This window comes from Capricornis sumatraensis, chromosome 1 (assembly GCF_032405125.1).
Source record: "Capricornis sumatraensis isolate serow.1 chromosome 1, serow.2, whole genome shotgun sequence".
Classification (NCBI taxonomy): domain Eukaryota; kingdom Metazoa; phylum Chordata; class Mammalia; order Artiodactyla; family Bovidae; genus Capricornis; species Capricornis sumatraensis.
The window spans coordinates 201768263-201794314 of NC_091069.1; the positions used below are offsets into that span (position 1 = coordinate 201768263).

General features: G+C 40.8%; 1 protein-coding gene across 1 annotated transcript; it reads right to left on the reverse strand.

Annotated features, from left to right (window-relative positions):
- Positions 1-3731: 3731 nt before the first annotated feature.
- Positions 3732-25645, reverse strand: TMEM212 (transmembrane protein 212). Its single transcript, XM_068968849.1, has 4 exons — positions 25487-25645; positions 17195-17254; positions 15690-16013; positions 3732-3803 (listed from the first exon to the last, which is right to left on the reverse strand). The coding sequence occupies exons 1-4, from the start codon at positions 25643-25645 to the stop codon at positions 3732-3734; spliced, it is 615 nt and encodes a 204-aa protein (XP_068824950.1).
- Between the last annotated feature and the right edge of the window lie 407 nt (positions 25646-26052).

A 26052-nucleotide genomic window follows, 5' to 3' on the forward strand; every position in this document is an offset into this window, starting at 1 on the left:
CCCTAAGATCTAAATACAACACAAGCCAGAGACAGAGTCTTATGCCTACCAGGCAGGAGTCACATTTCATCTGCCTTCCAAAATGACCTGAAGTGCCCAGCACATAGTAAGTGCTTAATAAATATCTGTGAAATAAATTGAATGAATGAGGTAGCATGGAATGAAAGAAATGAATAAAGCAAAATTATGAGCAAAAGATCAAGTGAGAAGTTAACATTTTTTAAAATAGGGTGTTAGATATTTAAGTGTAAGCCCTGAAATTAAATCTAAGTTCTTTTTGTAGTTTACTAGCAATCAAGGCAAAATGGCAATGCAGTGGGGTTTGCCTAGTTCTTAGTGTGGAAAAGAATATGTCATTCCAGGGCGTCACGTTTTCCCATTTCTATCTCTTGGGGAAAGTTGAGTTGTGTGAGAAATCTTCCTACGACCCCAAAGTGGCATTTACATCTTGAGGAAATGTGAAGATTCTTCTTTGGTTTGCAGCCAAAGTGACTTTCAGTGACAGTTTGGTAATCCCCCTCCCAAGTGTCGTCCAAAGTCTTGCTTAAAGAGAGGAACTCCATTCTGGTTACCATTCCTTCCCTGGCTGCCTGTAACTGCCGATTCTCCACAATCCACAGCTAGGACCTACTGTTTGAAACTGAACCTCAGAGCATTCTTAAAATATTTTCTAAGCCCTCTCTCCTTACAGATGCCCCTCTTCCACTAGCCTTATGGACTGAGATGCTAGGATATTTTTGCAGTACTATACTTAGCGTGGCTTATAATCCTTGACCATGTTATCTCAGGCGCCCCCTAAGAATCCCTTAACAAATAAAGTAACCCGAGTAGAATAAAATCCTTGTTGATTGATTGATCTGAGGCTTGCAGTGCACTCAGCCCAGTCTTGCTTTACAGCTCTCTCCTCTGGCTCCCTCTCATTCTCTTTCCACTTAGATATATTCCCCTATTTACAGCCAAGCTCCATATTTTTCCTCCTGTTTTTCTCTATCTCTGTAATAGTGTCCATCTCCTTATCTGAAGTAATAATTCAACTTTGAGCTTATCTTCTTCACGATATTTGCCAAACAAAGCAAACTGTGAGTATTTGCAACTTTAAACTCATTTTTAACACTGACATTTGTTTCTTTTAGCCCCAGAATTTGGGGACTAAAAGGACCTTACAATTAATTTTAACTCCTTTGTCTTACAGATGAGAAAACTTAAGACCACAAAGGTAAAACAGTTTTCTTTTCAGTGCTTACCCTGGTAAATATTGAACCCATTAAAATTTCTTTGTGGTGTTTATTTTCTTAATCATCTCTGTTTTGTGGACTAGGAAATTTCATTTCCCAATTCTTTACACCTTGTCCTGTGGCCAGTACCCTGCGTATTTCTCAACTGACAATAAATTCATGAACTAAATCAAATGATATCATCATTAATTTATCTTTTATTTCACTTGAAAAGAATTAATGAATTAATAAATAAATTAGGGTTCCTTTAAGATAAAAATAAAATACATAAAACCTCTCTGTCATTTGGTTATTTCAAAGCAAAGTTGATAACAGGTGAGTTTTTCCACAGTTCTACATCAGTCCATCATTATGGCATATTAATTACCAACACTTTTTCACCTATCAATCCTGACAACCCTTTATACTAAAAGTATCTATTTTGATACTATGAATTTAAAAAGCCATCATGATTAGGTAAACAATCTATCCAGTGGATAAATTCCCTTTTTCAGGATGCCAAATGGGCAATAAGAGTCTTGTTTATGAGAAGTAGATTTATAGAAAAGAAAAACAAATCAGCCTGTGCAGAAGCTTCTACAAACAGGAGATGTGAGATGTGTTCAGAACAAAGAAGGGGTCATCCTTAAAAAACACAAGAAGCTTTGATCTGTTTCCCTGCCTAGAGCAAGGTGAAAGGGTAGAGTCTTAAACAAGCCTCATCTGTGTATTTAAGTTAAATGACGCTTTCAACATGTACAGGCAAGCAGAAGGGTTACTGAAATGGCAAAAATACCAGGTCTAGGCCTGGTGACTATACAAGTAGGTCAAAAGTAAAATAAATTCCTTTTTATTCCTCATAGGTTTAACTATAGGAAATAATGTGTCCTCAAAAGGGAGTGATCAGATAGTATAAGAATGCAAATTTGGCAGAGTACTAAACCCCAGTAATTTCGGACATTTTACATTCTTGCCCATAATTTAAAGTTCCATACTTCTTTCTAGACTTGTTACGCTTCCTAGGCTTGTAACCACCGATACTTTTGACAGACCTTGGAAACAGTGACTCATTTACAAAGACCCGCGTATTTGAGAGAACACCCACAGGATAATGAAAGAAAGGTGTGACAACTATGCTTGTTTTAGCTCATCCTGGGGAAATGTACGAGCCCTTCGTGCATTTGTGCATGCTCAGTCATGTCCGACTCTATGAGACCCCATGGACTGTAACTGGTCAGGCTTCTCTGTCCGTGGGATTTCCCAGGCAAGAATATTGGAATGGGTTGCCATTTCCTACTTCAGGGGATCTTACTGACCCAGGAATTGAACTCTCATCTCCTGCACTGGCAGGCGGATTCTTATCCACCCTGCCTACTGGGAAACTGCTTATAAGCCCTTCAGATATTTGCAAATTTTTCCAGAGATAGCACATTTGTCACTACAAGGTCCATCCAGTTACTATGTAATGATTTATAGATGTGAATACTGTGTAAACTGTGTCTCAGAGCATCTCTGACGTCTATCCACTCAGCTGAAGTAGAGAGCTTAAATCTGTTTGGCAAACCTCCATAATATCTAGAAACATTGCTTCTAATGTGTAACTTCATCCTAGTTCTAGGACTTTTTATTTCTGAAATCAGAAGTGTTTGCTTATTTTGGTAGTAGAAATTTGCCTGCTCACTCTCCTCCACTGACGTGCAAGTGAATTAGTGTTATTAATAATTCTGTGCTGAAATGGACAAAAGAAGCATCAGGAATCTTTTTTTTTCCTGTCATATCTGCAGTCTTTGCTTGGCAGATTCCACTACCTCCCCAGAAGGATCCAAGAAGGGAGACAAAGAAAAGAAAAATGGCAGCAGATGATAAGGCTAGACCCCTCACTTCACTGTTTATAGGGTAGACCTATGGTTTCTAGAGGGACATGGTCATCATCAGTCAGGAGAATAGGCACTTGTTCACTTGTTTCCGGGCAGTACTCACCAGGCACTTAGCCCCCAGAACCCATGTCCGAGGCAGAAACTCAGTTATTGAACCAAATCATAAGACCACATGTGGAGAAGCAAGGGCGATTTGATGTGGAGTCCCAGGGGACTGGTCCGAGGTCTTCTTGCCTTTATTGTGTCTCTAAGCAGGTCTGTCTGCATGTGGAGCCCAGAGCAGGGTCTACCATGTGGGGAACAGTCAGGCTGCTACAGTTACGCAATTTGCACATGAGAGCACCTGGCCTGGCTGAACTCTAGCTCAGAGCTCCTATTCGCCAAGCACGGTGCTTCACACTGTGTGTGTTGACTTATTGGAACCACCTGTTAAAAATCCCTAAAGGACTCCCTATGTGCTTGGGTGACCCAGTCAGGAGGTGGATGTGGCCCAGAGCTCATAATTAGGCAGATCTTCCAATGCACACTTCTAGAGATATCTTTGAAGATGTTATGTGTATCTATGTAACTGTAGGTATAACATCTTCAAGGCTATCTCTAGAAGTGTGAATTTGCAGATTGGAAGCAAAAGACCGGCTCATCACTCTCCTTCACGCTGTGTCCCGTTCACTACCAGAACATCTATCGCTGGTTGTGAGTTGTTTGTGTCAATCTGAAAAAGGGAGATCCAACCCCTCACCAGCAACCATGGTTTGATAGTCAGAGTGAGCCAGATTTGAGCCCCACTCTGCCTCTGGGCAACCTGCACTGTCACCCTTGGTGGCTCTGCCTATATGCCAGTTTTAAAACAAATCTGAAAATCATTTTGCAAGTGGCAAAATTATATTCTCTTTGCCTAAAGTATTAAATGCTGTCACAACTAAAAAATTCCACAAGTTTTGTAACTATGTTTTAGCACATCTGTATCTTAAATATATCAGGACTGTCACTAAATAGAAGTGGCCAGGATCTCTCTCTCTCTCTCACTAACCTCTGGGAAGCTCTAGCCAAGGAACAGGAGGGAGGGTGGCAGGAGCTGGAGTGAGGAAGGCTGACACCTTCCACTGCAAGCACTGCAGCTAAAAGGCTGCTTGTCAGCTATAATCATTTTTCCTGCAGGAAATGTCATTGCTTCATTGCACTGCAAGAAAATGATGTCATGGTGTGGGGCCCTCATCCATTTCCTGACTTTTAACCTGAATCTTGTAACCTTTTTCAGCTATACTGCACCCAGAAAAAAAAAGAAACACATTGAATGTAAAGGCCAGTGTGTCTCATTAAGGCCTCTGAGGTTCCAGGATGGGGGTGACTTCTGCATATACGTTAGTGATTGAAATACAGTTTTGTTTGGGTGTTACATTCTCGGTATGGCATGGGCCTAGGACACGTCTTTAGGATGTGTCTGTAATTTCTTGGCAGAAACCTTTGCTATACCGAGTGAAATTAGTGAGGACAATGTTAAATTTAATTAGGAAGCCTTGCTTAGTTTTGGCTTAGTGGTGGTGGTCTTCGCTGTTAAACTCTGTGTGAACATGAATAATGGTCCCTGAACTGATATTTAAAATTTTACATACTGCATTTGTGTCTCTGTGTCTTAGGATTGGTTACAACCCCAGCCTAAATGACATTATTAAGCTATTTCCTGGAATGTCAAGGGTTGAAATTGCCCTGTCAAGAACGACTCTGTTCTTTCAGGGTTTCAGAGAGCAGGGGCTCAGATTGCACTCTTGCTCTGTTATTGTAAGTTTTTCCCTGGCAGGAAACCACTAGATCTCAGAAAATTTGCATATATCCAATAAGAGTGATCTCCTGTATGGAGGTTTTCAAGATTGCATGACAACACTGTGGAAGAATCTCATATGGGGAAAGGGGATTTTTTTTTGCTTTCCCCAAGCCCCATTTTAAATAGTTTCCTTCCCACAAGCTGATGTGTCCACATTCAGAGTTATAAGTAACCCAGCCTATTTTCCCGCCTTGGCGCCTGCCACTAGTCCAGTAATATCAACAGCCCCACAAAACTGAGGACAGGCTGTTTAAAGTAAAAGTGCCTTATTCTTTGCACTCTGTAAAGCAAATTTTTGGGAGTGGGCATGTGATGATGAGCATTAACCGTTTAGTTTCCCCAGGCAAAGGCATAGCAAAACACCCAGTACTTTGTACATGCAAGAGCTATAAATAACTGGACATATTTCTTTAATTCTGATTAACAGTTTATACGTGGGATTCCAGTTAACCTAAAATACTTGCTGTTGGCCTACTTCTCGTGTGTATCCATTTGGGATCCTCAGAATTGTGCACATTTTGCTGAGAGTCACTTGCAAAAGTTCCAGGAAGTGACTATTGGATTTACCAATCCAACAGTTAGTGCTATAGGGGCTGGAAAGCCAACCGTTGATAAAGTGCCCAGATTGTTGCTATTTAGTCGCTAAGTCGTGTCTGACTCTTTGTGACTCCATAGACTGTAGCCGCCAGGCTCCTCCGTCCATAGGATTTCCCAGGCAAGAACACTTAAGTAGGTTGCCGTTTCCTCCTCCGGGGATCTTCTTGACCCCAGGGATCGAACATGTGTCTCCTGCTTGGCAGGCAGATTCTTTACCACTGAGCCACCTGGGAAGTCCAATCATAATTATACCAGACTTAAAAATGCCCGAGTCACCTTAAATCCTTTTAGAACAGAATAGGATATAAATAGGAAAACAAAATGTAAGTAGACAAATAAGTAGCCATGGTGCCCAATACTAGCTGGGAATGCTCAATTAATATTAAAATGAATTCAGATAATATACCAATGAAATTGAAGTCCCTACTTGTATAATCACCAGGCCCAAGGCTAGATACCTTATTACTGCATTAAGTGACAGATAAACATGTGTTGATTTAAGAGCTACCACTGGGAAGCACCTTAAAGGCTTCCATACACCAGCAATTGAGCTGTGTATCTTTGAACATGTCACTTAGCCTCTCTGAATGTTAAGTTTTCATTTGTAGAATGAAGGTATTTAGCATTGTTATGTCTATGCTGTTAGGTCGAAAATTTTCTGTACTTCTCCATGCTCAAAAGAATGGACTTTTTAGAGACTTATATTCAAAGGCATGTGATAACTGTTGACCAATCCAATATCTCTTGACGCTAACTTTGAGTGTTTACCCTGTGTAAAGTAGATAGCTAGGGGGAAATGGCTGTGTAGCGCAGGGAGCTCAGCTTGGTGCTCTGTGACAGTCTTAGAGGGGTGAGAGGTTGGATCAAAAGGAAGGAGACATATATATACATATAGCTGATTCACTTTCCTATACAGCAGAAACCAACACAGTTTCCTAAAGCAATTGTCCTCCAATTAAAAAAAAAATACATAAAAACTTAAAAAAATAATTGAGTGGCTTTCTGCTGTGTGCTTGATTCATATAGTATCAAGGCAAGTCTGGGGATTAGCCTGGACCATTAGCTCCATTTGATTAGGGAGGAAACAGAGTCTATTGCCTAAAATGACAGAGGGCCAGGAGCTGAATCCAGGTATTTTTCATTCCTAGGTTGGATCCATTCTCAGCTACACTACACCAGTGCATCTCAAACTTTAGTGTGCTTCAGGATCACCTGAAGGAGGGCTTCCTAAAACAGCGTGTGGGACCCAACACCAGAGTCTCCAGGTATTACACATTCCCAGCTGATGTTGCAGATCTTGGAACTACATTTGAGAACCACTGAACTGTGCTCACAAGGGCTACAGATACAAGACCAAGACATAGAGACTGTGAAAAGTAGGTCTCCAGCCAAGACAAAAAAGACCTCTACATTTAGAGCCATTCAATAGCTGATAGGGGATGCCTTTTGGAAATGGCTGAGCTGTCAGGAGCATATGGATCTTGGATAGTCAATGAAAACTTGGTCTAAAGTGCCTCTACCAAAGTGTTAGTCGCTGAGTCATTTCCAACTCTTTGTGACCTTATAGACTGTAGCCCATCAGGCTTTTCTGTCCATAGAATTCTCCAGCCAAGAATAGTGGAGTGGGTAGCCATTCCCTTCTCCAAGGAATCTTCCTGACCCAGCGATCAAACCCTGGTCTCTCACATTGCAGGCAGATTCTTTACTGTCTGAGCCACCAGGGAAGCCCAACTAAAGTCCTTTCTAATCAATTAAACTGTTTCTCTTAAGTGCCAAAGACCAGCTACAGAGAGGTTGGGAGGGAGGGCCATAGGCCCCCTGCAGGAGACCTTTCTCATTATGCCCACAATTCAATTGTGCTTTGAAGATTTAGAATCACTTCCGTAATGGCAATAAAGAAAGGCTGAAAAGTGTTTGTTTAATTTGGATAATATGAAATTACAGTTTAACGAAACATCACACAAAGAACAAGAGGAACTTAAAACGGTTATTCACTTCTATTTCTATTTCAAATTTTAAAATTCTATGACAACAATGACATAATTTCAATTTTTGTATCACAGCATATAGATCAGAAAAAAGATTAACCATCAAAAGGGCTAAAATGTACAATTATTTTAATTTTTATTTTACAAGAACATAGAGGAAAAAAGTTTAAAGATCAAATAATTTTAGAAATATTTCAAAATCGTGGTACAAATATGACAAATTTAAGAGGAACAGTGCTTCAAATTTATTGTCCATTCTTTTGACCCTAGGAAGAAAAAAATGCAATACTGTTTATTTCTACAATTTATCAAAGAAAATAGAGTGTCATTTCTGACATTTAATTTAGCCTTTTTTATGTCACAGGAACCCAGTGAAGAATGACTCAAGTAACAGCATCATGGTACCACTTAAGGATTTAAGAGGAATCACTAGAGAGAACAAAATTGGTGATATTGGTGGAGAGGCATGGCAGAGAAATATGAAAAAAGAAATATGTGTGCCATAAAATATCTGGCATACGCATGAACCAGTCTGGAAGAACCATTACTCTTGTGGGCAGGGGTTGTCTATGGAGTGGGGACTCTTTCTGTTTGTTGTCTCTTTTGGTCATTTGCTGTTTGTTTTGTCTGGTTTGGGTTTTTTTGAAAATTACGGAAGGCTAAAGGGCACGTTCTGAAATCTTGACTGAGCCAAGAATTTAAATTTGATTAGAATCGAGGGGAAGAGAGCAAACATGTGAGGACTTGCCAAATACCGTGCTCAGCGTAAGGCTGTTAACAGTAACCATATCATTTCATTTTGCAATATGTGATGTAGGTGTTATCTCCATTTTACCAACAAGAAAACTTAGGCTCAAAGAGGTTCAATATTGATTTGTTCAAGGCTACTCAAATAGTTGATGATAGAGGAAGCCATTACCCTTCAAACTGTTTGACTTAAACAGTATATATCAGTTCTGTGTGTAGCCTACTATTGAAAGCAGCTCTTCAATAAACCACCACTCCTTGGTGGTGGTTGTCGTTCAGAGGCTCAGTCATGTCCGACTCTGTAACCCCATGGAATGCAGCAGGGAATTCAAATCTACTTTTCTATGTATTCATTTCTGGAGATTCTTCTTGGATTCCATGACCATAGCAAATTTCCCCATGACATGTAAATTGTCTTTACATTTCAAATTCTCCTGCTGTAGGTTTAAGTAAGATTTTAGCTATGGCTAGAGGGAAAGGAGTACGTCAAAGCTGTATATTGTCACCCTGCTTATTTAACTTCTATGCAGAGCACATCATGAGAAACGCTGGGCTGGAAGAAGCACAAGCTGGAATCAAGATTGCCAGGAGAAATATCAATAACCTCAGATATGCAGATGACACCACCCTTAGGGCAGAAAGTGAAGAGGAACTGAAAAGCCTCTTGATGACAGTGAAAGAGGAGAGCAAAAAAGTTGGCTTAAAGCTCAACATTCAGAAAACAAAGATCATGGGCACCCAGTCCCATCACTTCATGGGAAATAGATGGGAAACAGTGGAAACAGTGTCAGACTTTAGTTTTGGGGGCTCTAAAATCACTGCAGATGGTGACTGCAGCCATAAAATTAAAAGACGCCTACTCCTTGGAAGGAAAGTTATGACCAACCTAGATAGCATATTCAAAAGCAGAGACATTACTTTGCCAACAAATATCCGTCTAGTCAAGGCTATGGTTTTTCCTGTGGTCATGTATGGATGTGAGAGTTGGACTGTGAAGTAAGCTGAGTGCCAAAGAACTGATGCTTTTGAACTACGGTGTTGGAGAAGACTCTTGAGAGTCCCTTGGACTGCAAGGAGATCCAATCAGTCCATCCTAAAGGAGATCAGTCCTGGGTGTTCATTGGAAGGACTGATGCCAAGGCTGAAACTCCAATACTTTGGCCTCATGCGAAGAGTTGCCTCATTGGAAAAGACTCTGATGCTGGGAGGGATTGGGGGCAGGAGGAGAAGGGGACGACAGGATGAGATGGCTGGATGGCATCACCGACTCAATGGATGTGAGTTTGGGTGAACTCCGGGAGTTGGTGATGGACAGGGAGGACTGGCGTGCTGCAATTCATGGCGTCGCAAAGAGTCGGACACGACTGAGCAACTGAACTGAACTGAACTGAGAGGATATAAAAATGACATTTAGTATTGCAACTTGCTTCTCTCTTCCTCTTTTGATTCTCACACTCCCAGTCTCACCTTTCTTGCTCACCTTAGTCCCTGAACGTGAGGAACGCATGTGCTCAGAGAGGAGCTGAGTACACGTGATGTCATGTGAAGGAGTGTGAAGGGGAAAGCAAGGGAATGATGTAACGGATGTGAACTTGAGCGATCCTTCTAGTGCCTGCGTGGAGATACTTTTTAAGAAAGAGACTGGAAGTGAAGAAGTCTGAGTGAGAGAATATGGGAACCAAACCAGGGTCCCCAGGGCTGGTACAGTGAAAAGAGGACAGAGTAGAGAAGCACTTGAGAGGTACAGCACAGTTGTCAGGAGAGGAAGTGTCATAATGTCTGGATAGGTTCCTCACCCCCCAAAGCGTCCATTATGTTTCACCCTCATTACTTCCTCTTTTTCTCTCCCTTCTTTCATTTGAAGAGGGGTCTCAGGCATCCAATAATAGCTGTCAAGTATTCCTGTCAATTAATAAAATTTAAAGTGCCCAACCAACAATGTTGCAATCCTAAATGGCTTTGTATTCATAGATTAGCACCATTACAGTCATTCTGAAATATTCACTAGCAGAAATTGAGTTTTCTTTGTTTAAAACTGAATTTACATGATTATAGGGAATGGAGGCTTCTGATTTCTACTTAAGTTTCTACCCTGTTATGAAATAAAAATTTCTTCTTTCTTTTAAATCTATTTCTAATGTTTAAAACTACGACATTTTAAATTTGTTAAAAATATAGTTACAAGAATATTTTAGATTGAGAGTAAGGAACAAGGGGGAAAGTCTATTAGGATATTTTTTATTAAATGTTTCAATTGACTGCATGTTAAAAGGAAAATACGTTGAACTCAAAACAATATATAAGGTAAAATTCAACAGAAAGCAGTTCTCTGGTTGCTAACCCCTCCCCACCTATTGCTCCCTCTTTGACAAAATATCAAGCTTATTTTAATACATTACAATGGACACTTTAGTCTCATTTCCTCTCTTAGTAAGTTGCTATCACCCTTGGCATGGTCCCATTGATTAAACAGAAAGAAAATATCCTGGGAAAAATACTTCCATTTCTAAAATATGAGTTAATTTTGGTCTGTGAGTAACATAAGAAAAATTGTCCATGAAAAGCATGATTATGCCAAGTCACTTGGAGTATGTAAAACTGGAGATACACCAGCTAAGAGGTGTGATCCAGTAGCAAGGAGCCTGGCCTCCAGGCCCTGCAAGCCCTGGGAGAGAACCCTGATCTGACATGATACCTCGACATCCTCGTCTGTGAAATGAGTTCAATGAGCTTTGGAGTGTTGTGAGGAATACAGCAAGCAAAGCACCTGATGAACAGCAACTGCCCAATAAATAGCACCTACAGTTATTCTTCTATTCCCCAGTTTTACGTAACTACTAGTATTATTCCAAATAAAATTATGAGATAAAAGGAATAGTGATGCCCCGAATTGTGATGCTTTTTCTAGACTCTGATTTTTCTACTGACCAATTTGAGAAGACCACACCATAGAATTTATGAGGATAAATGCGGTGCATTCTTACAGTGGCACGATCCTACTTGAGTTTTACTGGATCTACCCAAAGGGATTAGTTCCCAGAGGCACCAGAAAGACCTTGCTATATAGCCCAGCATGGAACCTCAGACCTTTAGAAGAAGAGTCATAGACGAACTTGTTTCAAAACACTTTTCTATTGCTAATGATGCAGAGTAGGTTTGCTGGAAGATTAGAAACCAGTATATTGCTGCTAATCTGCCTTTAGTTTGAAGAAAGGAAAGTCGTCCACTTATAATCTGTCCCCATGTTTTAAATTGCATTTAAAGGGTTTACCTACACCTTTTATGGCAAATATTTCTCAATTCATTGAAAAAAAAAACAAACCATTGTATCACATGATAAGGGGAAAATATTTTCTTTCCCCCTTTCATTAAAAAAAAACAACCCCAAACATAACAATGAATAATGAAAGGAAAACAAATGAAGCCATTCCATTCCATGGAGGAGGGGCAGAGTAGCTGCAGGGGACAGCTGCAGTGTGTCTGGCATCCCAATTCTTTCCTTTCTCATCACTTTATTACTTACTGAACCAAGAATGTAGACAATTTCAGCTACGGTTGTTTTGCATTTTAATTTGTCAACTTAAATTTTATGTGGTGCTCATTTGCCCCATGCACTGAGTGCTGAGCCCATAGGATCACTTCAGTGTGTTGTTGTATGGAGCCACACAAGCAGGGGACTCTCAGTCCTTTCCCAGCTCCACCCCTTCCCATGAGGCCCTACAAATTTGGAAGGACTCACTGTCTTGGTCAGCCTGGACTGCTGTAACATACAACCAGAGAATGGATGGCTTAAGCCACAGATATTTGTTACAGTTCTGGCAGCTGGACTTCCAAAATCAAGGTGTCAACAGATTCAGTGTCTGGTGGGAGTCCACTTCCTAGTTTGTAGATGGTCCCCTTCTTGCTGTATACTGTTTTGGGGAAGAGAGAAAAAGCACTGGTCTTTTCATTTTCTTTAAGGGCACTAACCCCATCACAGAGTCTCTGATGACTGTCATGACCTCATCCAAATCTAATTACTGCCCAAAGACCCGCACCTCTTAATACCATCACAGTAGGGGTTAGGGCTTAGAATTTGGGGGTGATAACATTGCAGAAGGAAATGGCAACCCACTCCAGTATTCTTGCCTGCAGAAGTCCTTGGACAGAGGCGCTTGGCAGGCTACAGTCACAGTCACATAGAGTCAGACACAATCGAAGCAACTTAACATGCATGCACATGGACGAATATTTAGTCTGTGGCACTCACACTATGCTTTCGTGTTTGTCAAAATCATCAAACCCTTCACACCTCTTTCAAACAGTTCTTCCTCCGATTTTAGTTGGGTGCCAATTGACTGCATGCTCATACACCAGCACTGTGTGGCCTCCAGTAAGATGTTATCAACTGTTTACGTCTCTCCCCTCCCCAATCCATATGTTGAAACCCTAATCCCCACACTGTGATGGTGTTTTGCAATAAGTCATTTGGGAGAAGTTTACATGAGGTCATGAGTGTGGAGCTCCCATGATGAGATTAATGTCTGTAAAAAATAGGAGACAGTAAGATTGCTCTTCTCTAGAATTGGGCCCTGGAAAGGCTATGTGAGCACTCAGTGAGCAGGCAGTCATCCACAAGCCAGGGAAAAGGCCTCACCAAAAACCAACCATGCTAGCACTTTGATCTTGACTTCCAGTCTCTGGAACTGTGAGAAATAAATATGTGTTGGTTAAGCCATCCAGTCTATGGCATTTTTTAATAGCAGCTGAGCTGACTGGGACACAAGATGACTTCAATTCTACTAAACTGAAAAGGCACAGGAAGGAAGAAATAAAGAATGTGGTGGTTCCTAAGGGTGTGCTTGATTCATTTTTGAAAACATGTTTTTGAACTTACAGAAACAAATCCTTAGGAGGGAATATTTTTCATCATGATATTGGCCGTTACATATGGATCTGAAAAAAAATTTATTTTGTTCTACAATACAACCACAATTTCCCCCAAACCCTCATTCAAACCACCACTTTCTTCTTTTTATTTTTTATGATTTTTCATAGCTTTCGAGTTTTCTGCTGCTGCTGCTACTACTGCTAAGTCACTTCAGTCGTGTCTGACTCTGTGCAACCCCATAGACAGCAGCCCACCAGGCTCCTCCATCCCTGGGATTCTCCAGGTAAGAACACTGGAGTGGGTTGCCATTTCCTTCTCCAATGCATGAAAGTGAAAAGTGAAAGTGAAGTCACTCAGTCATGTCCAACCCTCAGTGATCCCATGGACTGCAGTCCACCAGGCTCCTCCGTCCATAGGACTTTCCAAGCAAGAGTACCGGAGTGGGGTGCCGTTGCCTTCTCCAGAGTTTCCTGCTATGTACTATATTTACACAAGAGAATTTAAATTTTCAGGCAGACACTTGAAAGTGAAGCTTTAAAAGCATTTTCAGTGTTTTGTTTATATGAAAAAGTGTGAATCAGCAGCATATTTTGCAATGTTTATTAGTTTTAAATAAAAATTTTAAAATATTACTTACCCAGTTCAGCATGTAGGGACTCTAACAACACAACTACATGAAGACTCATTAAAAGTAGTCACTATGTAGAATTCTGTATCCCAACAAATGATCCACCTTTCCTTTTAAAAAAGTTGTTTGTTTTCTAGAGTTTTGATAAATGACCCATTTATTCTACTGCTGAAAATTATACCTAATGTAGCTGAGATTTCTGCATGATAACAAAGGTTTGTTCAGGCTGCACATATTTCTTTTGGGCTTGGGGCAACAGCGGTGTATTTATTAATATAGGACATCATATCCCATTATGTCAGCCACTCATCCTTGCTAATGAAATGTGATTTTCCACCTCTACAGATTAAGTGGCATCAAGTCATCCAAGAACATTCACCAAAGACATGCTTATTAAGTTTATCTAGAACCCTCAACCACAGTAGTACTCCATTTTATGTAAATTGTATAACTAAAATTCTGTTCAGAAGTGATATTAAGTAAAGCTTGTGCTAGGAAAAGAATTTTCATCAGAATCTCTTGGGACATGTGTTAAAAATGCACATTCCCTGCCTCCAACCCCAGAATTTCTGATGTAGTGTGACAGGACCTGGAAAGGATTCTGAAACCTAGTTTCACAAGAACATTGGGTGATTCTGATGTCATTGAACCACTTTGAGTAACATGTTGCAGTTCTACTGGGTCCTAAACTCAGCACAGAAACCACACACCTAGAAACTGTTCAGAGCAAGATGGGCAAAGGCAAAAATCTGTGAAGTCACAGAATCTTTCTTTGCTTTCAATTAATTTTCTTTCTCCAGGCACTTTAGGTGCTCTCACTGTTGGGTTTCCATGGGGCTGGCTTACCAAGCTCTGTATATATTTTTTTCATTCTTTTTTCCCTATCCTTCACTCGAGGTTAAACCTCAGTGTTGTGGGGTTATGCCTAAAATGATAGCCAGATGTCTGATTAGCCACCCATGTGAAGGAGTTATGACTGTCAACTCTTTAATGGGTGGTTCTCCTAGGCATATGTTCCTTTTAACAAATGACTCTAGAAAGTTAGGTCATTTACCACAAGGGAGGGATCTCAAATACCAAACTGCTCTGGCAGTACAGTGGGGGTGGTGATTTTGGTATGCTTGCCTTGTTTCTCAGAGAGTTGCTTGTAAAATCAACTCTTTTCCTAAGAATGTACAGGATTTCCTTTGCAGATTTATGAAGACGTTGAAGAGGACAAGAATGACCACAAAAGGCATCAAGAGTGCCAAATTCTTGTCTTCCAGCTTTACTGGTTGGTGTTGATAGGATGAAACTAGAAAAAAATTGGCTAACATAACCCAAATTTACTTGACCCTGATATAATCCTAACTTGAATCATAAGGCCAGTATAAGAGTCTGTAGTGGGAAATCTCTCTTTTTAGGCTGTTCAACCCACAAAACAGGGACCCAGTATCAACCATAGGAATTTTGAACCAGAAGTCATTTGTGCTATTCTTCCAATAAACCCACTCTAACCCTCAAGGAAGCCAAAGCCTGGCATCTTAATGGTCTGGCAGGGGAGGAGAGGACGCAGGGTGGGTGATGAGGGAGCCCAGGATAAATCTGACCCAATGAAGAGAAATAGCTCTGCGGTCTGAATCTGGTCTTACTATCCACTAAGCTGGGCAAGTCATGTAAACTCTTTAGGTTCCGTTTACTATCTGTGAAATGGACACATACTAAATATTCAGTTTATATTTCTATTATCATATTATTAATGTTATCATTAGCCCTTTTGGAAAAAGAAAGCGGAATCTGATGTTGATGTAAATCAGTCTCTTGGCTGGGGTAGAAGTAGAAAGAGGGGGGAAATTTTGGTTATAAACAAGATACACAGGTAAATAAGAGAGATCAAGATATACCAAACTTTCCATGTTAGCATTTAAAATGGAACGAGAAGTGTCTGCCCTGTTCTGGAAACTTACACTGACATGTCCATTCTGGATAAGTCTTGCAGAAAGTGTGATGAACGCTGTCAGGGACACACAGAGCATGGCAGAGCTCAGGCACAGGTCGACGGCTTGCAGTGTCAGATGGTACTCTTCATAGTGTGGTGGGTCCACACAGACTGATGGGAATTTTGCATACGGAAAGGGAAAAGCAACTGCATAACCGAGGTAATTGATCCCTGCAATCCCTGAGAGTGAGTAGAAGCAATACGGGCCAAGGAGAGCAGAAACCAAGGCTACTGTAAAATGAAGTGCGCATCCCATCGTGCTCAGAATCACAAAGGTGAAACTAGCTTCCCACTGAAAATGAAACATAAACAGATTATTACTTTGGGAGCTCGATTTTTTAGAAGCTTCTTAGCAGCATGAGGGAAAAAGAGAGGCTGCCTATTAATCTTTCCTACTGGGAAATGAAGGAGAAATGGGTTACAGCCACCTCTTTAGGTCCTTTTGTTTTCTTCTTGACCCTTCAATATGGGAAAATAACATATCAACCCACTGGGCAGAAAGGAAATCAACTCCATTCAAGAAACATTTATTTATCTCCTATCACATGTTGAGGACCAATCTAAGGTGGGAAAAATAGAAATGAGTGAACAGAATCCCTGCCTTACTCTGAAAGCGAAAGTGAAGTTGCTCAGTTGTGTCCAATTCTTTGTGACCCCATGGACTGTAGCCTACCAGGCTTCTCCGTCCATGGGATTCTCCAGGCAAGAATACTGGAGTAGGTTACCATTTCCTTCTCCAGGGTATCTTCTCAACCCAGGGATCGCTCAGGGATCGAACCCTGGTCTCCCGCATTGGAGGCAGACACTTTAACCTCTGAGCCACTCTAGGACTTGGTTATTCAGGGTATGGTCCATGGTCCAGGAGAACTGACACCCTCTGGGAGCTTCTTAGAAATGGAGAATCTCAGTCTTTCGCAGATCTTCTGAGTCAGAATCTGCATTTTAACCAGATCCCCAGGTAACTCACACATAAAGTTTCAGAAGCCCTGCTGTGGCCATGGGAAGAGGAGCTATAATCTCCTCAAGGTAGTCTTTCTGTACTTGACTTTATACCGTTGAAATGCAAGACATAGACTTTTCATCCTTTTTATGGGAGAGGCGGTAGAGAGATTGGAAAGAGATCCCAAACAGGAATTGAGAACTTGAAAATGAATCATGAAAACAGACAAGACTACAGATCCATTTTTGTAAAATGTAATTCAGGAAGACTAACACTGCTTCTGTTCTTCCCAAACTATCAATGAAATACTTAAATACCATAATCACAGTAACTTGTAGTAGAAAATGCTTGGAGCAGGTATCAGATAATTAGTCATTTAAAACAGTGTTTTATTGAAATGCATCATAGTAAGGCATAAATTAGACAAAATTCAGTTTTAATCAGAAATCACCTTCTTTGTGTTCTATCCTGAACTAGTAGAGATTTGACCTTCAAACTTACTCTGCCACTTTACTTGACATCTATATATTTACCAGGTATCTCTGCGTCCACTCTTTGTGAGCCAACAGTAGGAGGATACCAGTTGTGATGGCCTGTAAAAGGAACATGGTAAAACAACATCCATGAGAGAAGGTACCTCTGGAAAGGGTTCAATCTGCTTCATAGTTTGACAACTTTATCATGAACTGGAAGGAATTGGAGACAGCTAAATGGGTTTATGGCTTTGATCGCCTCCTCATCAGTGATGCCAATGAGGAAAAGAAGCCATCAGTGTCACAAAGACACAGTTCACACAGGCTCATTTTTTAAATTTTCTGTCTTGCCATTGCCATCACAGTTATAACCTTTACTACTGTAAGATGTCACTGCAATAAAAGCTTGGCTTTATAACCCTTGCCATATGTTTTATTTTGATTAATAGTCTATTGTTCGTCTCTCTCACAAATTGCTAAAATTACAAACAGAAGGAACTGGAATGGAAATGTGTCACGAAACTTCCTCCCCACCCCACCCCACCCCTCGCCCCCCGACAAACCCTCCCAGTAGCAGCATATCTTTTACTGTTTGCTTTCTTCAGAGATTGTGCAGGCTTGCCCTGCTGGTGGGATACAAATCCATGATCTTTATTTTTCAAGTAATAAAAACTGTCATTAGAATAAATGCATGACGGGGCATTTATGGTTCTAGGGACAGTGGTGTCCAACTTTCCAAAAGAGATTTTTTTAACAGTCTCCATTGAAGAAAAAGGTCCCAAATGCAGAATGAAAATAGTTCAACAAAGAAGGGAATGGTGTCATCAGAATTGAGTAACAGATAGTGGGGAAAAATTCTGGACTCATCTTCGATTTGGCGCTGGGTCTGATAGAGACCTTTGTGGCCACTGAATCCAGAAATTGCTTATTCCCAACCCCTAAATAATTTGTCCCTGTGCAAGGATTGTTTTGAGGTTGAGAGAGAAAACCAGGAAGAGATGTGCCTGAAATAAGATATAGAATGAGGACAGGACTAAAAGTAGTTACAATTTAGCATTTTGACAGAGAAATAAACTTCACTGTATGGTATCAACAAATTTAAGGAGAAAAAAAAATAAGAGTTTTTACCAAAATGGTTTTGCAGGGTGTTACTTTTTGTAGCTCCAGGTCTAGTATATTTATTGTTTTGAGAAGCAGATTTTCATCTTCCTGGCATATTCTATTTTGAATATTGGATTTAGAGAATTTGAGAGTGAGGGGGAAAAGCACACACACATACATTCACACAAAACTTCTCATGTAGCTAAGCCTGAAATTCCAAATTTGGCATCACCATCCCATTAAACTTCCATGGATAAAAACAGAACCATCTGTAGTCAAATGAGGTTGGGCTCGATTCTGCAAGAGGAAAGTTTCCAAGCGACCCTATGGAGGTTGAGCCAGCATAAATAGTACAACAAAACAGGAGAATTATTAAGAGCAACTGTAGCACTGATGCTAAGCCTGGGGCCAATCTCTGCTTTCAGAGGCAAAGCGCTCAACTGACACGTCACTCCTCCACGCATGAGAAACTCTAAAGCAAACGAAATAAAAAGCAAAGGAGCACCTCTCCTGATTGAAGCCCAAGTAGATAACTGACATTATCAGATGCTTACATTCTAGATTGCCTTAACTACATTGGCACAAACCATTTCTTTCCTTTCAAAAGCTGAAAAATCCTGCAGAATTGCAGCTGCCTGTTATTTCTGTTGTAGCTGCCAGCTTGAATTTTGCTTTGTTTACACAAAACTTTGAAAAAGATCTTTCATGGGGGAGGTTGGTGTATGGATGCCATTCAGTAACTTGTTCAATCCACCCTGAGGATGGTGACTCAGGACCCAAGCACACCCATCTCTCTTGGTGCCTGGCTGTGGGTGGGACATGGAGTGAGGGTGTTCCCCCAAGAGTCATGGGCTTTCCCCTTGCCTCCTTTCATTACAAAAAATATATATATTTTTAGATAGGGAAAAGGAAAAGAATTTAAAAAGGAGAGATTTGCGAATAGGGAAGAGAAGTCAATTGGGAAAAGGAAATGGTGACGTTTTGAGAGGTGAAGAGTTGGGCAGAGAGGGGCAGTCCGGTTGTGAGGAAAGGCAGAGGGGAGGCTGTGGTTGGGGAGGGTGTGAGTTCAAAGGGTGACCCAGCCCTGCAGCCTTGGACTTGTTCTCTGGGAGCAGCTTGAGGGACATTACTTGGGTCTGGCAAAAGTTGCTGCTCACATTCTGCATGCTAATTGTGAACCCTCCCACTAAATCTTTAAATGGCCCCTGTAAGGATGCAGTTCCCAGAAGCTGATGAATTGAAGGAAGCAGAGAGCTTCACAGCAGAAATAGAAACTTTTAGAGGAATCCTTATAATATGGGTTAATTTATTCACTTACAGACATCTATTTTGGGGGTACTTGTTCATGATAGGCACTCTGCCGATGGAATAATGATAATAACAATGAGAATTTATTGTGCAGTTACTGGATACCAGGTACTCTACCAAACACTTTACAAGTGTTAATTCATTTAATCCTCACAATGAATGACCCTAGGAGGTAAATCATTTTCTAGTTTTTAACTGAGGCACAGAGAAGCTAAATAAGAAAAGCAAGCTCACCAAGCAATAATTATACAAACTGTGGCTCCAACTCTCAATGGAATTTACAGTCCAGATGTGAAAGGAAGGACATAAGAATGTCCACAAAATGAGGCAGGAAGAGTGAGTGCTTTCTGTGTGAGAAGAGGTCGATGACAAGATACCACTTCCGGGGGACAATCGCTGATGGAGGCGATTGCTTGAAGGATGGTTGTGATTTCAGTGGGAGAGACAGAGGAAAGGGCAGCCCGGGCAGCTGGGACTTCATATACACAGCGAGGAACATGGCAGGCGTGCTTGGGGAATGAAAAGTGAGAGGAGCCTGGACCATCAGAGGGTCGGTCCCTGGCAGAGAGGTGTAGGAAACCAGGCTCGAGAACCACAAGAGGCCTGGTGGAGGAGGGCCTCGAAATCCAGGCTAACAAACCTGAACATTGGATGATGAAGTGACACTGAAGATTTTCAAACACAGAACTAGATGGACAGAGCGGAGGTTTGGAAACATAAGCCATCTGTTGCATGCTGGATAGGTATGGAGTAAGACCTAGAGATCTCTGTAAGACCCTGCTCTTCAAGCTTTTTCTTTAAACCTCTACCCATAGTAAGATACATATTTTGCATCATGGCCAAGTTATAAATATTTTTACACAATAACACATAACTTTATTATGTGATATAACTCTTTTCTGTTTGATTCTATTCTATATGTTTAAATACTCACTACCCCACAGCTTGATTTTATAATCCACTAACACACAGATTCTCACAGTTTAGCTGTCAAAGTTTCAAGGCGTAAAACCTGAGTGGGGTGGGGAGTGGTAAGGAGGTAGGCGGGGGTGTGCATGAGAACGAAAAAGGAAAAGAACAGAGATTTTCCCTCGTGGGAAAAACGCCAGTTACTTGGCAATGGATTGGATGTGGTGGGGTGGAAGTGGGGCTGAGGGCTGGATTAGTGTGTTGCTGCCCTAAGCACAGTCTTAAGGACCAGTAGTATCTCATCTCTTGGGAACTTGTTAGACATGCAGAATCTCAACTGCCCTTTAGAGTCATGGAATCAGAGCCAACATTTTTAACAAAATCTCTAGTTGATTTGGCTTCCCAGGTGGCTTCAGTGGTAAAGAAATTGCCCACCAATGCAGGAGACACAGGAGACACAAGTTCAATCCCTGGCTCAGGAAGATCCCCTGGAGAAGGAAATGGCAACCCATTCCAGTATTCTTGCTTTGAGAATCCCATGGATGGAGGAGCCTGGCATTGCTCTGTCCAGGGAGTTGTAGAGAAGTGGACACAACTGAGCACGCATGTGCACGCTAGCCACAAGTGTGCTAGTTGGTTCATATGCACATTTCAGTTTGAGAAATACTAGAGGAAAGTGAAAGAAAGTGAAAGTGAAGTTGCTCAGTCGTGTCCAACTCTTTGCGACCCCATGGACTGTAGCCTACCAGGCTCCTCCATCCGTGGGATTCTCCAGGCAAGGGTACTGGAGTGGGTTGCCATTTCCTTCTCCAGGAGATCTTCCCAACCCAGGGATCGAACCCAGGTCTCCCGCATTGCAGGCAGATGTTTTACCATCTGAGCCACCAGGGAAGCTAGAGAAAAGGACTGAGTCAAAATTCACTTGAGAGTTTGAAGCTGAGTTCAAACACTACCAAGTCAGAAGAAGAAATAAGTGCTTTTGGTGGTAATATGATTACATTTTTGGACAAATTAAGCTTCAAAAAGCTTAGGATATCTAAGTGGAAAACTGACCATTGGCTGCTTGGAAATCACAAGACTGCTGGCACTATCAGAGTCTTGAGCATTTAGTGCCATCAAGCCCCTTCTCTAATGGATGAGGAAACTGGAGATTGCATGAATGAGTCTAGCCCGCTTTTCTCCAAAGTTCCTATCTCCAAGCAGGACTGTGGGTGCAGCACTGCTGCTCGCTGCTGGCCAAGTCACTGGACCCTGCAGGCTCTAGGTCTTGTTTTTAAATTCACTGCACTTCAGTCTCTTCATCAGAATTTGATCTACAGGCCAGGTTTTGCAGGATTAAAGTGGAGCTCAGTCCTTAAGGCACTATGATCTCCTTGCTGCACACTTTCTAGCAGCTGACACCTTTAAATAACCTACATCAGAAATCCTAGGAAAACTGCCTATCGCATTGCTGTCCAAATTGAGGTGAGAGTCTGAAAATGAATATTTGTGAAGACTAGAAAGCCTTGAATGAAAGTCACCAAACAAATACAAAGGATAGATGACTTCTAAAAATTTCTCTCTTCCAATCTCAAAAGAGATATGGAGTCATTTTCAAAAGAAAATATTATTGAAGTGTAAAATTCATCTTTCCACCACATGAAGATATATTTCACACACAAGTTGAGAAGTGATTGGCAGAGATGGCTGTAGGATGAGTCAGAGACCTTTTGAGATTGACCCTGATCAGACAGAGCTGCGGTTTACTATGAAAACTCACTAGGAAAAAAAAAAATCAGACTGTTCCAAATTTAGATATTATTGAAAGAGTGAGCTTTCTTATTGCTTTCCTTCTCATGAGGGTTTTTTTTTCCTGCTTAAGTATAAATATCAGCTGGACCTTTATTCTTTGCAATCTAATCAGAGTTCAACTGTATAAGGAGTTTTGTCCTATCAAAATGGAGAGCATGGGATTCACCACTCATTTAACACTGGCAATATCAGGCAAATATCAGGCAAACACTGGCAAATATCAGCAATATTTACTGAATATCTAGCATGATATTTACTCACTCCGTTTTAAGTATTGGACATATAGCAGTGAACAAAATAGAAAAAAAAAATCCTGCCTTTGTACAATGTACATTTCGGGGGAAGGGTGACAATAAATAAGTCAATTACATTGTATATTAGATGGTATTAAGGGCTATGGGTGAAAAATAGAACAATGTATGAGAGACTGAGAATACCAATGTGGGGGAGGTTTATAATTTTAAATACAGCAATGAGGAAGGGCATCTGTGAGAAAGTGACATTTGACCCAAGAACTGAAGGAAGTTAGGGAATAAGCTGTGTGAGAAAAGACTTCAGACAGAGAACTGGCAGTGCAAAGGCCCTGAGGCAGACACACCTTGGAATGTGAATGAGCTGAATGGAAAGAAATGAGCTAAAAGTAGAGTGGCAGGAGGTGAGGGCCAGGAGGTAACATGATAGGGAGCTCAGCATGTCACCAGGGAACAGAGTGGGAGAGTGAGGCAGGTGCAAGGGATTAGGAACAAAGGGCTTGGGCAGAGAGCGGGGCATAAATCAAAAGCATGGCATTAACTAGCATTTGTAGGGCTTTAAAACTGGCAAAACTCTTTATTATGAAGTCTTTGTTCAAATTGTGTTCCTTCTCTCTGAGCCTCTTAGGTTAGACAGTTTCACATGGGCTCTCTACCTGTGAAAGTCCATGTTCTATAGGTAAAGGCAATGAAGAGCCAGCTGAATGAGGGCCCTGCTCTTGACTACATATCAAGAATGTCAAAGTCAGGCCTTGAACAAGGCACACCTTCCCAAATCCTAACTCTCTGACTCTACCTACCTATGCTGCCACTCGCCAAGTCAGAAAGCCACTGACTAGCTCTGCGCTACCAGATCATCTCTCTGGGCCTGATCAGCTAAATGACGCACGATTAGTGCGACAGGTGTTTGGTGTAGAAAGCTTATATTCAATAATTTGTGCACTAAATCAAATCACCAATATCTGTTGACTATATTATGATAGACCCAGCAGGGATAAGCAAAGATTTATAAGAAAGGGACACAGGGTTGAGCTATAACCATGGTTTTGTTAAACTTTGGGTCAATTGTAAAGTCAGAATTTTCTTTTAAAAATTGAATAGAAAATACGAGAATTTGCTTCACATAGAAGCTAAAGTATTTTTTGTGAATCTTTTGTTCTATAAATCGAGTTATATGTATGCTTCAATATCTATCTTTTTCCCTTGAAAGATTTATTTATGTACATTTCAGGTCTTGATGTAAAATACTTTTCTTACTCTGGATCACCAACAAAGAAGTTGGTAGTCATTTGTATAAGTGTAACTGTCATCTCTGCATTCTAGTAGATGTTTAATAAACATTTTCTTGAATGACTATGTGGTTTGTGGTAGGGGTTGGGGGAAAGAGGAAAAGTTCAACACTTGGGTGGTGCTTGTAAAAAATGTGTTAAATAAAGAAAAGAAAAATGCCATCAAGTGGTTTCCACGTTCAGTTCCTTGCTCCTCCCATCCGGTGTTCCTCCATCTGCACACCATCATTAAACCCCCCTAGACTGCGTGCCTTTAATAGCAAGACTTTATTTTACTTTCCATTGTAACTCAAGCTTGTAGTAGGCTATCAATGTATATTTATTTAATAAATAAATTAAAATGATATTTCCTAGGGATTTGCTTTTAAATGGTGTCTCCATTAAAGTTTGATTTTTTTAAAAAAAGCCTTAAGGGAATTCCCTTAAGGCTTCTACTTCCAGTGCAGAGGGGTGAGGGTTCAATTCCTGGTCGGGAAACTAAGATCCCACATGCCTCACAGCCAAAAAGACCAAAAAAAAAAAAAAAAAAAAAAACCAGAAGGAATATTGTAACGAATTCAATAAAGACTTTTCAAATGGTCCATGTGAAAAAAATCTTAGAAAAAGACAAGATATTGCCCCTCTCAACAGTGGCTATATTGTAAGAGAAAACTCCATAAGATCAACAAGTTTCAAAATTGAATTATCTAGTTTCCAATAATGAGTATCAGGCATCCCGGGAAACAATGGGAGAAGGATTTGTTGCGTGCTCAGGCCTCTGTAACTCCTCTTCAATCATGCCGCCATGGTGGCCACCTACTCCAAGGCTAAGTGTGTTTGTTTCTTTGACCCAGGAAGCTGAGGCACCATATCATGGTTCATCTGTGAGACCATTTAACAGGCAGACACTGAGCAGTTACTTAGCATCCACATGTATTTGGCACACGCAGGTTTGGCAACATATGAAGCTAGTGAAGCCGATCACCCAACTTCTTCAGTTATTTTCAGTGCAAACAGTTTTGTTCAAACAAAATGATGGGAGAACTAAGATCTGGGGCTTGCAAACTTCTTGGTCACATAAACACACCTTAGTGTTTCTAATAAAAGTATTTGCCTGAAAATTATTTTACTTTGTTCATTTAAAAATTATTTTTCATGGTTTGTATTTTTTTTCTAAACTCAAATTTTGAAAGATAGATTCCAATTTCCCAGAATGTCAAGGTGAGACCAGTAAAATAAAGTAACTTTTGAGAGAATAGCATTTCATTATAGTATATCTCATGTGTTGTGTGTGTGTGCATGCTAAGTCACTTCAGCCATGTCCGACTCTTTGCAACCGCACAGACTGAAGCCCACCAGGCTCTTCTGTCCATAGGATTCTCCAGGCAAGAATACCGGAGTGGGCTGCCATGCCCTCCTTCAGGGGATCTTCCCAACCCAGAGATTGAACCAATGTCTCTTATGTCTCCTGCATTGGCAGACAGGTTTGCCACCTGATATACTGTATACATAATTAAATGACATTAAGAAAAACTTATATTTTAAAAGATAACTAATAGAAATCAATGTTCTAAGGTACAATCTGATTTTCTGTAGAATTTTTATGTCTTCAAGTTGTTGAAAAACTTTAAAAGATATATCATTCTCATCCCTCTTTCCCCTCCTGCTTTCCTTTATTCTCTCCACATGTGTAATAAAAACATTCAGATTAAATATTTTCCTACCAAAATTCCATTCCAGATGGGACAAGCAATCCAGACACTCCATCCTGTGAACCAAAACTTGCAGGAAAAGACTGGGAAGAAAGCAATAACTCCAGAGAATACACTGAGAGCCCCCAGAGTAATGAGAACCCAGCCAGCAGACTGGTATAAATGCTGCATTTTCCTCTGTGACTTGGGTCCTGGGTCTCAAAGCCGTCTCGTTACCAAAACATGAGACTATGTCAGGCCTCGATAAACAGAAGTTTCTAAGAGACAGTAGCCATGACTCATGTGGACCGTTGATCCACTTGGAAACAAGATTACGTTTGTTTTTAGTGAAATAATAACAAAATGGAGTGAAATAATCCTCGACATAAATTTGACACGATAAATTCTAATACTTCAGACACAGACAGAGAGATCATTCCTTGTTTGGGGCCACCGCCTTCATTCCCTTCATTCTGCCCTGTTGTGGGGAGTGACCACTTCCTGGCTTATTCAGATTCAAAGGCTTGCTGACTGAGCTAATTGTTTCTCAACTCAACCTGCCTGGTGGTTGCAGCAGAAAGCCAACATCCTTTGTGCAC

Bases quoted from the DNA above. Each gene is read 5' to 3' on its own strand.
- TMEM212 (XM_068968849.1), bottom strand. From the start codon at position 25,645: ATGCAGCATTTATACCAGTCTGCTGGCTGGGTTCTCATTACTCTGGGG. The intron at 17,255-25,486 runs GTAGGAAAATAT...TTCCTTTTACAG, and splicing joins CCATCTGGAATGGAATTTTG to GCCATCACAACTGGTATCCT. The intron at 16,014-17,194 runs GTAAATATATAG...TTTCATTTTCAG, and splicing joins AGTGGACGCAGAGATACCTG to TGGGAAGCTAGTTTCACCTT.